The 12,606-nt window shown below is 32.6% G+C and overlaps 1 protein-coding gene across 1 annotated transcript; it reads right to left on the bottom strand.

The window, feature by feature from the left end:
* Positions 1–1,113: 1,113 nt before the first annotated feature.
* Positions 1,114–4,878, bottom strand: LOC139892947 (ras-related protein RABD2a-like). The gene is made up of 8 exons (XM_071876078.1): positions 4,679–4,878; positions 4,206–4,278; positions 3,521–3,568; positions 3,364–3,411; positions 3,147–3,218; positions 2,450–2,605; positions 2,110–2,213; positions 1,114–1,408 (listed from the first exon to the last, which is right to left on the bottom strand). The coding sequence occupies exons 1-8, from the start codon at positions 4,690–4,692 to the stop codon at positions 1,312–1,314; spliced, it is 612 nt and encodes a 203-aa protein (XP_071732179.1). The 5' UTR covers positions 4,693–4,878; the 3' UTR covers positions 1,114–1,311.
* Between the last annotated feature and the right edge of the window lie 7,728 nt (positions 4,879–12,606).

Raw genomic sequence — 12,606 nt, 5'->3', positions numbered from 1 at the left:
CCTACAAGAATTTGACACAGAAATGGGGCGTCAGGGTTAAAGAGTGTCAAAAACTGACACTGACACGTCACAGACAGATTACACTTTTTGAGCAAAAAGTGCACAATCTGCCTGTGACGTCACAGGCAGGGTTAAAAATGGTCTAATGTAAAGAGTCCATTGTTGATGATAGATTTGGTCAGGGTCTATGCTCAGGCTCAGGTGACTTAACAACCTTTTTAAAAAAACCACACTACGAATTAAACTTGATTTCGAGAATAACATTACTATAATACAAATACTAGTTTAACTTTTAAGTTGTCATCCAAACATTCTAATATATACAGATGATTACCATCTAATAAGGTTGTGGAAAGTTAACCAACCTGAATAATAGTAATAGTAATAACAAATAAACGGATGTTTCATACCAAATTTTTTCAAAATGATAGATCTTTTCAGATCTTCATCTTTAACCTTCGTTCAATCAAAACTACACTCGTTTGCACAGATCTAAAGATACGTTTGCACATTAAGAACAAATAAAGATACAATTTTTTGTGGGTTTACATGAAATTGTGATAAAGATCTTAAAAAGAAAGCGTGGTTCTAATTTAGGGTTTTTTTTTTTTTTTTTTTTTTAAATTAGGGTTTTCAGTGATGAAGATGAAGATGTGTTGTTTTGTTTCTAAAAAAAGTTATGATTTTGGAAGAAGATGATGAAGATGACCGGATTTATAAAAAAGTGGGATGATAACTAGCAGTCGTTATGTTGAGGGACCAATTGTGTCAAAAAATAACTTTTGTAACATGTTACCTGATGTATAAGTCATGGCTTGCATAAAATAGTACATATTTAGAAGTTAAATGCATACAATATGAGTTCTGAAAGTCGGATGCATACAATAGGAATCTAGTAAAAGTTCTATGCATTTTCAAATAATTTTCTCTATAAAAGTTATATATAGATGGTGGTAGACCTTTATAAAACACACTAACCATTCAGAATATTATTTGATATTCTGTATATGGTTCCATCAAATACATATTCTCTCTAAATGCTTCCCATCTTAACCTTTGAACAAAAATGTATTCTAGTTGCAGTGACTAAAAACTGCAAGGCGTAACATCAAATAAAGAATCGAAAATGAATACTAAAAGTAATCAATTCTTGCAATTTGTACAACCAATTTAAAAATCAGAATCTTGAAAGAATAGCAACTATAAAAAGCTTACAGGGAAAAATGATAGGAAAAGCAAAGTTCAAAAATCTTGAAAAGCTTTGGAGACAGCTGTGAGTTTATAATAATCGATGGTTGCAGAAACGGTATTCTAAGATGAGCAACAACCACCCTTCTCGCCAACAGGTTGGCCCTTAAGCTGCACAGAAGGTGGTCTCGCGCTGTTTGCACCAGGCTGGCTTGCCATCCTGGAATGAAAAGTGATTTGCCAAATAAATAGTTATGGGCCGTTGTTAAATTTAAGAATATAGAGTCCAAGTCAAAATGAACTCATTGGGCTCATGAGTTGGTCAAGCTGGATGGGTCAAAACAGGTACGGGTCAAGACATGTCATGTCTTTTCTTAGTCAGAGTCAAAACATACATGTGGATCTGTCGAGCTGACCCGAAACACATTAAAATGAACGAAATTTTCCCCATTCAAGTTACTTGGGATGTTTGAGCACATTCTAGTCTAATTTCTTTTTAAAAATCTATGATGTTAATAATGAAAACAAGTCAACAATAGAATATTATTACAACAAAACTCCAAAATTTGAAATCAAAAACGATTTGGGAAGTTGTATGTAAATAAAGTTCTGGTGAATTTCTCCCCATTTAACCCAATCCCCTTTTAGCTAAACGTTAAACTAGACCCACTTGAGCTAAAACATAGCGCAAATCTACCCATTCCAAAGTAAACAGACAAAAAAGTCCACCTCCAGGAATATGGTTAAAAACTAACATCAACATCAACAATCTGTTTAAAGAATAGTCTATTTTTCTTAATAGATAACAAGTTGCGCAACTTCAATAGTAGAATCATAAATAATTTCATCTTGTAAAAGGAGTAGTAATTATTAAGAGGCATAAGCAAATATAAAATTGGAATGAAATGAAATGTGGAGTACCTGTTTTTGATATCAGCAGACATGGCCATAAAAGCCTGTTCAACGTTGGTAGCATCTTTGGCACTAGTTTCCATAAATGGAATGCCAATACTGTCCGCAAATTCCTGAACAAAAAAAGAGAACAGACAACAATGACAAACAAGAAACCAACTATCGTAACAATACTGATTATAGATAGATTGTAGCAAAACATACGAGCTACATTGTGTAGAGCTTAATACTATGATCTTTTCAATAATGATATTTAGAATGATAATATAAACTTATTAACGTTCACATACACACATATGAAACATTATATTTCAAGCATTAGAACTACCAAAAAACAAGACAATTGTACCTTAGCAGTGTCATACGACACAGCTCTGCTTTCAGTAAGATCACATTTGTTTCCAACAAGAAGTTTATTCACATTTTCACTTGCATAGCGATCAATTTCACTCAACCATTGCTTAACGTTGTTGAAACTTTCTAGGTCAGTCACATCATAAACTATCTGCAGAAACACATCGCACGAAAATACTTCAGTAAACCCAAAATTTCACGAGGCGAAACCTAACACTATAGTATGTCATCTTTTCTCATCTGTTCTCACATTATAATTTTCTGTAGAGGTGACAATCTTGACCCTTTTAATTGTAAACATGTCATTTTGGGTTATGTTTCATTTTTAAACGGGTCCATTGGGTTAAGATCACAGATTTATCTAAATAAGGTAAAAAGGTCAACTGGGTTAAAGTCATAAGTGTATATAATTACATAAAAACATCATAAACCACTCGACCCTTTACTCAAACCGCTTGATCAGCCCATTTTGACATTTTTTTATTGAACAGCAGTACGAGATCACCCAGGGGGACTTAACCACCCACACGTTCATCTCCCGCAGTCGCATAACCCGACCCCAAATGCTGCCCAGGAGGAAACCTGACCCAATCCAAGGGCATGGGCGGTAAAACCCCCTCCCCCATTGCCCCCGCAACGCAGCCCATTTTGCCACCTTCAATTTATTATGAGCAAACGATTATAAATCTTACTATAATTCCATGGGCCCCACGGTAGTAGCTACTAGTAATTGTCCTGAACCTTTCTTGTCCAGCTGTGTCCCACTGCATTGTTCAAAAAGTGATCGAGTTGACTAAAATGATTTCTTCAAAAAGGTGAAATGCATTGTTCAAAAAGGTGAAAATCAGTTGATACAAACATCCTTTAATAGAATCTTCACTAAAATGATTTCAAAAGCAAAACCCTTACAATTTGAAGCTTAATGGTTTTTCCGTCCTGCTCTACGGTGCGGATTTTCTACAGAGTATACGAGGTAATATAACCATTATCATAAAAAGTGATCATAATAAACTGTAACATGTTTGACATAAAATAATTATTATAATACATATCATTAGGTTCTTACAAAGTCCACACCAATTGTGCTGATGTAGCTGTCAAGATACGAGTCATCCTGTATGAAGGAGATAAAACAAGAAATAAGCCAAAAATAACAAACATTACGTATCAATACAGATGATAAAGAGCGACTTCATAGCCAGAACTTGTTAAATTAGAAAAAGTTGTTCAGGTCCACACATCCATGTTACTACATTAGACAATAAGATGATAGATAACTTTACTCTAGAAACGGGTCGCCAAAAATAGGGAAAAGATAGAAGTGGCAATTTTGCCCCAGTTGATTATTGAATAAATTGATCTGGGTTATGCTTTAACTCAAAAATTTTGAATGGGTAGGATCAAATTATTCACAGACAAAAGAACGAGTCAAGCGAATCGAAAGGACAAACTGTATTCTAAATCGCAAACCACGGCAATCTAATTACTCAAAAGAATTAGATTATTACTACAATAATATGGTTATGTAAGTACGTGAAGTCTCGAAATGGATAAAAAGATGACCCGGCCCATTTAGACTGGCACTAAAAGCTTTCCTGTTCCCAACCCGCCCATGTTACAACCTCCAGGAAAGAGTATACCATGTAACAAAGTAATTGAAACTTATAAATTATATTTATTGATGATCAAACTAAAGTGCATAATCATATCAAACAAGCATAAAAGCCATCTTAAACGGCATGTTGTCTTACAGCAAATCTAAGCAGTAAACAAGATTTGCCAACACCTGAGTCCCCAATCAGCAAAAGCTTGAACAAGTAATCACTGCAATACATATAGCAAGTATTACATTACAACATTACATTACAGATATTATATAAAAAGCATATGTATATGTATATGTATATCTACATGTAATCTGATATAAACAAGTTTATTACAACTAAAATACTTCATGAAAAGCCAAAGGAATCAAAGATCAACACATATTTTAAACGTAATTCTATAAATAATATACAATTTTAAATTCGATTAAATAAGGAACATGCATAAGAAATCACACAATAATAATTGCAAGAAAAAAAAGAGATCCAATTAAAAATATTAAATTAACAACAATCGCTTAAAGAGATTGTACTCAAAAAGAATTAATAACATAATCAGATCTAATAAGATAATTGATTTAACAATTAAATAGAAATAATAATATAGATCGGGGACTTACTATTCGTGATTCATGATTTAGATAATTTGCGATAAATTAAACAAGGGAGATCAATTTAACGGTGTCGGAGATTAGTACCGACGGCCGGTAATGTGGATCTTGACCGGAGAAAATAGAGAATTGTAAAAAAGAATGATGATTTGATAGATATAAGGAAGGAAACAACCGACAGATGGGAAGAATGTACAGATAAACAATACTCCGTAATTACTCCGGAGTATGTTACCTTTTTTTTTTAGTTATTATTTTTTTTTTTTTTTTTAATTTATCATTTGAATTCAAATTTGAACTTTTATAAAAAGATTGTTATTAAAAATTTACTCCATATATGTATATATATGTATGTTTTATTTGTACATTAAAAATAATAATAATAATTCACTTTTAAAGAAAAGAAAAACTACCATCAGAAATAAAAATAGTTAAATTCTTAATCATTTTCTAGATAATTAAATTCTTATTAACAATCTTTAGAGCTATCATTAAAAAATTTCTTTAGTTTTAGATTGAATTATTTTAGTTAGGATACCAAATAGTTTGCATTTATTAAATAAGATTTGTTTAAGTATAATACTAAGGACTATACTTATAAAAATTATTCAAACGTTAATAATAGTAAATACTAAATAGTACATTTGGATTAGTAAGATAGTTATTTGAAGTGGTTTTAATAATGTAATAAAAGTTAATTATGTATGTGTTAAAAGCTTAAAGATAAATTAAAAAAATCCGTTTAGATAAAATATTTATATTTATATTCTACCATAAAAATATTGGATCGGATGGTGCATGAATAGTTAAGAGAAAGACGGTCAAAAATCAAAGGTTATGAGACTGGCATCAGCCTAAAATAATTTTCCTCTAAAGGTCAATTGCAGTTTCACGCGTGAACATGACATGATTCATGGACTCAAATAATATCTAAATTGATCCCACGAACAAAGAAAATAAGCCTCGTAAGTAACTCAAGCAAGTGTGAGCTTATATAAGTTTCAATTTTTTTCCTAAACTCAAGCAAGCGTGGTAGGAGCTAATTAGAAGCTTATGAAAAGTAAGCTTTGAAAAAATAAATTACTTCAAGTAGTGTATGAAAAAAATAAGCTAGGAAATTATAAAAGATGAACTTCTACTATTATTTCAACAACAACAACAAAACCCAATACCACATAAGTGGTGTATGGGGAAGGTGAGATGTAGACAATTTTTCACTTATCCGAGAATAAAGACCAGTCATTTCTTCACCCAAAGTGGAAACACTCTCAAAAGTAGAGAAAGTCATCCCTCTCTCTATTCGACGGATAGAGAGATTGCTTTCGAGTGGACCTCCGGCCAATAAGTAGGAAAAAATTTTTAAAAAATAAAATGAAATTAAAAATAAAATTGAGACGCCATGAAAATGGTAAAATCAAATTTCCATGGGTTTTAAATCCTGCCTGAAATTAAATTTAGGCTCTAAGAGTCAGTCAAATCGCCAATAAATCGACGCTTGTTGTCGACTCAATAACTAGAGCCATATTTCTACTATTATTCCATTTATCATTATATGTCATTTTACATCAATAATCTCTGGGTAATTTACCAAACATAAATAAAACATAAGATGCGGTTCTCACTAACAACTAGTTTTATTCAAACACACTCGTGAATCGTAAACAGTAAATGTACAACTTCTTTATTGTTTTATGGTAAAAAAATAACGCATTATTGAAAAAATAAAATTTTATTTATTACTCCATACTGTTAATAGATGATTCGTATTATTTCTTGATTGCTAAATGATCATACAAAGCATAAATATATAGGCATGAACCATACTAGAGATAATGGGATAAGCCCAATACAAGAAAGAACATGGGCTAGCATATGGACTAATAATAGCTAGTCTAACATCCCCCCGCAGTTGGAGCGGGAGTGCTGCGGACGCTCAAACTGGACCAAAAGTCATCAAACAAGGCATACGGGAGACCTTTAGTGAAAATATCTGCAAACTGATATCTTGAAGGCACATGAAGAACTCGGACCTGTCCCTGAGCAACCAAGTCTCTAACGAAGTGAATGTCAATCTCAATGTGTTTGGTTCGCTGATGTTGAACCGGATTGGAGGAGAGAAAAATAACCCAGTGGTGGTGCGAGTGGCGGAGATACCCAAAAAATAGTTCAGCGGCCCTAGATCGGTCATGGAAAATTCTTTGTGAAGAGAGGAGATTATCCGCTGAAGTAAACATGTGGAAGAGGCTGTCAAGATAATGTCATCAACATAGAGGAGCAGGTAAGCAGTTTCGGAGCCCTCACGATAGATAAATAGAGATGTATCACAACGGCTATTATGAAAACCAATCCACTTAGCGTACCCTGCAAATCGCTGAAACCAAGCCCGAGGTGCCTGCTTGAGGCCGTATAAAGATTTCTGCAAAAGACATACATAATCAGGGTATCTAGGGTCCCGAAAACCTGGAGGCTGGTGCATGTAGACAGTCTCAGATATCTGGCCGTGAAGAAAGGCGTTCTTGACATTCAGCTGATGAACAGGCCAGTGTCGAGAAATAGCCAGGCTAAGAACAGTCCGTATAGTACCCGGTTTAACAACCGGACTGAAGGTCTCATCACAATCAACCCCAACCTGCTGCCTGCGACCGTTAGCAACGAGTCGAGCCTTATACCTGTTCAAATTACCATCTGCATTAAACTTGTGCTTGAAAAGCCACATGGAGCGAACTATGTTCGTGTCCGATGGGCGGGGCACAAGTTTCCAAGTACTATTTTTAATTAAAGCATTAAATTTGTCAGTCATTGCTTGTTTCCAATTAGGGTCATGAAGTGCATCTGGGTAAGTGCGAGGTGTAACAACCCAACCCGTTAACCAACCAATAACGCAGAAAAAAATATATTTTGCTGGTACAGCACATGGCGCGGCGCGCCAAAGTGGCCTGTCCAAAAAGTCATGAAATGCGAAAATGTTTGACCACTTCCCGACGTATTTAGACAAAACGCTTTTAACCATACATTAATATATGTAGAACTAACACGTTCCATTAATAAAATTAGTTTTACGAAGACCGGGCCCACATTGGCCGTTTTACGACTTTCGTACGAAAATACAAGTTTTCAACCACATGACTATTAACACAAAATAAAGCCGAGCATGGCGATTGGGGATACGCTACCCCATCCTAATCAATCCAAAAGCAAGCCTTCTAAAGCAACTACGCGAGTCCACTAGTCCCCGCTTACCCGAACCTCCGCATCCATGCAATCTATAAAAAAGTCAACAACGAGAGGGTAAGCTAACGCTTAGTGAATGATAACTGATAATGCTAAAAACGAACATATATTTCATAGCATTATTCCTCAAAAAAGACAAGCTTTTAGTTGCAATTGTTCTATTTACAAGTAATATTCGTTTAAATAATAAAAGGTGAAGACAAAAGACAGATTCGACGAATTGAAGACGCAAACGACCAAAAAGCTCAAAAGTACAAAAGACAATCAAAGAGGTTCCAATTATTGATAAGAAACGTCTCGAAATTACAAGAGTACAAGATTTAAAACGCAAAGTATAAAATATAAAATTGTACGCAAGGACGTTCGAAAATCCGGAACCGGGACTAGAGTCAACTCTCAACGCTCGACGCAACGGACTAAAAATTACAAGTCAACTATGCACATAAATATAATATAATATTTAAATAATTCTTATAATTATTTATATATTATAATTAATAATAAAAACCGTCGGCAAGAAAGACTCCAAACCAGAGTGAGCTGTAATTGCAAACTCCGCGACTCGCGGAGTTTGAAGGCAAAAATGTCGCGAGTCGCGGAGCTCCAAAATGAAAAACTGCCTATAAAGCCAACCGAATTCTGATCATTTTAATCATCTTTTTCTTCTTCACTTATAATACTACGTAAAAATTTATATTTATATTTTAATTTTAATTTTAATTTTAATTATAATTCTAATAATAAGGGTATGTTAGCGAATGTTGTAAGGGTGTAAGTCGAAATTCTGTCCGTGTAACGCTACGCTATTTTTAATCATTGTAAGTTATGTTCAACCTTTTTATATTAATGTCTCGTAGCTAAGTTATTATTATGCTTATTTAATCCGAAGTAATCATGATGTTGGGCTAATTACTAAAATTGGGTAATTGGGCTTTGTACCATAATTGGGGTTTGGACAAAAGAACGACACTTGTGGAAATTAGACTATGAACTATTAATGTGTTTTATATTAACTAAACAATACCTTGTTAATTTAATATACAAACTTATAATTCGACGTATTTATATATAACCACATACGCTTGACTGGGTACGGTGGGCGGGATATCTATAAATACCAATAATTATTCATTTTACCGGATACGGAACTGGATTAATAGTTAATAAACTTGTTGAAACAGGGGTGAATTACATTCAAGGGTAATTGGTGTAATTGTTAACAAAGTAGTAAAACCTTGGTTTACACGCAGTCGATAACCTGATGTATTCATTAAACAAAGTATTAAAACCTTGTTACAATTCGAATCCCCAATTAGTTGGAATATTTGACTTCGGGAATAAGAATAATTTGACGAAGGCTTTCGCTCTTTATATTTATGACTGATGGACTATTATGGACAAATCCGTATGGACATATTAAATAATCCAGGACAAAGGACAATTAACCCATGGGCATAAAACTAAAATCAACACGTCAAACATCATGATTACTGAAGTTTAAATAAGCATAATTCTTTTATTTCATATTTAATTTCCTTTATTTTATATTTAATTGCACTTCTAATTATCGCATTTTTATTTATTGTTATTATATTTAATTGCACTTTTAATTATCGTACTTTTTAATTATCGCAAGTTTATTTTATCGCACTTTTATTATTCGCAATTTCATTATCGTTATTTACTTTATGCTTTAATTTAAGTCTTGTATTTATTTTTAATATTTTACATTTGGTTTTAACTGCGACTAAAGTTTTAAAATCGACAAACCGGTCATTAAACGGTAAAAATCCCCCTTTATAATAATAATATTACTTATATATATATATTTGTATTTTTATAAAAGTAAACTAATATAGCGTTAAGCTTTGTTTAAAAAGATTCCCTGTGGAACGAACCGGACTTACTAAAAACTACACTACTGTACGATTAGGTACACTGCCTATAAGTGTTGTAGCAAGGTTTAAGTATATCCGTTCTCTAAATAAATAAATATCTTGTGTAAAAATGTATCGTATTTAATAGTATTTCCTGCTAAAATTAATAACTATTTTATATACCCCTCGCGAAACATCAAGTATTTTTGGCGCCGCTGCCGGGGAACTCTTAAACGCCGGAAGCGCAACGCTAATATTAAAAAAAAAAAAAAAAATTTACTTTTATTAAAATTCGTTTTTATAAAAATACGTTTTAAATATTTGAAACTATAAAAAGAAAAATTTATATATTTTTAAAATTTTGTTAAATATTTAAGTTTTAGAAAGTTTCTTTACTTTTATTTTATAAAAATATAAGTTTTATTTAAGTATTTTTAAAACATAAAATCAAAAACCGAAAAAAAAATATATATATATAATTCTAGTTTTAAGATTTTTATTTATAAAATTATAAAATATTTCTATTTTAGTTTTTAGATATAAGTTTTTATTATATAAATACTTTTATTAAAACAGAAAATTAAAAACAGAAAAAAAAAACGCGTAAATTTTAAACGGTTTCAGAGTTGAATTTCTGAACCCCGCGACTCGCGGGGTTTGCAGCTTTGAGAACCGCGACTCGCGGAGTTTCTCTGACACCGACAGAAACCCTAAACTGCATTTATTACGGATTATTATTAATTATAATTATTATTTAACCCTAATTATTATTATTATTATTATTAGTTTTAATTTAAGTTTTATTTAATTTATATTTTAGTTAAATTAGTTTAATTAAATTGTAAAATTAGTAGTTTTATTAAATAAATAATATAAAAATAATATTTTTATAAAAATTGTACTTTTTATAACTTTTTGTATATTTTTATATTTTGTCCCTTTTTAATCGTTTTAACGTAATATTTGTATTTTTCGCTCATATTTAGTTTTAAACTTAGTTTTTGCTATAGTTATTTTTACTCCTAGATTTTTAGTCTTTGCCGTAGAATTCCTTAAGTGCTTTTTCTTTAGACTAAGATTTAAGTGCTTTAGAATTTTGCGACGCCTTTTTAAGTTTTAGTTTCTTTTTAAGTTATTTCCATTTGGGATTTAGTTTTTCCTGTAAGCTTTAATATTTTTAGACACCTTTTACTATGTATTAATTATCATTCCAATTAGTAATCTCAATTTGCGATTATAATTTTAAGTTAGTTGTAGTAATAAGGTTAGGTTAGTCAAGTATTTTTAAGTTTTTATAAGTTTCTTTTATTTTTCCGTCACCTTTTATTTTTCAACCATTTTTCTTTTTCAACCTTTTTCCGACGAACTCTTTTTCTTTCTTATTTCTCGCTATTCTAGTTTTAGGACATAGATTTTTATTCTACTTCTTATCTAAATTTCTTAAAATTAAGAAAATTTATTTTAAGTGGTTAAATTAATAGACATCAAAATTTTCTGGTTCGTAGTAATAGTTGGATTTGTACGTGGACCGGGTTATTGGAGCCAAACAGTCCTCAATTATATTGAGACCAAACGAATCCTGCCCCTCTGCTGCATCTTTTGGCTATTCGAAACGTGGGCAAAATCAGAAAAGTCTATTGATTGGATAACTTATTATAATTTTTCTTTCCTTTTAAAAACTAATAGGATATTCAGTGAATGCACCGAGCAAGACGATCACCACCTTTTGTACGTTCACCACCTGTAACTAGATCAAGACATTTAGCAAATATTACTGCCGTTGATTTTTCTTTAGAATCGTCATCCAGTCGACCAAGTACTTCAGTTCAAATTTCCGATAATCCATTTTTTGAATCCGACCTCACAATTGAGAATCCGGAGAATATTCAGGAACGGTTCGTAGATCCTGAACCACTAAACTTTCCTCCGGAGCCACCAATCATTCAAACAGAGATTGTTGAGGAACGAACCATTAAATCAGAATCATCTAGTGATACCGATTCAACAAATTCAATTATGGAGAATCTGGAACCTTTAAGTATGGAAGACCGAATGCGAGCTAAACGCACTGGCCAAGGTCACGCAATTACTCATCCAGACATTAATGCGCCAGATTATGAAATCAAAGGACAAATTCTACACATGGTGACTAATCAATGCCAATTTAGTGGTGCGCCGAAGGAAGATCCAAATGAACATCTACGTACCTTTAATAGGATCTGCACACTATTTAAAATCCGAGAAGTGGAGGATGAACAGATATATCTCATGTTATTTCCCTGGACTTTAAAGGGAGAAGCCAAAGATTGGTTGGAATCGTTACCTGAAGGGGCGATCGATACATGGGATGTTTTAGTTGACAAATTTCTTAAACAATTCTTTCCTGCATCTAAAGCCGTAAGACTTCAAGCAGAAATTGTTACGTTTACACAGAAACCAAATGAAACTCTATATGAGGCATGGACAAGATATGGAAAGTTGTTAAGAGGATGTCCGCAACATGGTTTAAACACCTGTCAAATAGTACAAATATTCTACCAAGGATGCGACATCACTACAAGAAAAGACATAGATATAGCAGCTGGTGGTTCTATTATGAAGAAAACCGAAACTGATGCTTACAAAATTATTGATAACACTGCTTCCCACTCACATGAGTGGCACCAAGAAAAAGATATCGTTAGATCATCTAAAGCAGCTAGAGCCGATTCTAGCCATGACTTAGATTCCATTTCAGCAAAGATAGATGCTGTGGAGAGACGAATGGAAAAGATGACTAAAGATATTCACTCAATACGAATTAGTTGTGAGCAGTGTGGAGGACCACAT

This window comes from Rutidosis leptorrhynchoides, chromosome 2, assembly GCF_046630445.1.
Source record: "Rutidosis leptorrhynchoides isolate AG116_Rl617_1_P2 chromosome 2, CSIRO_AGI_Rlap_v1, whole genome shotgun sequence".
NCBI lineage: Eukaryota > Viridiplantae > Streptophyta > Magnoliopsida > Asterales > Asteraceae > Rutidosis > Rutidosis leptorrhynchoides.
The sequence above is the reverse complement of the archived record's forward strand: the minus strand, read 5'-3'. Positions and strand labels throughout refer to the sequence as shown.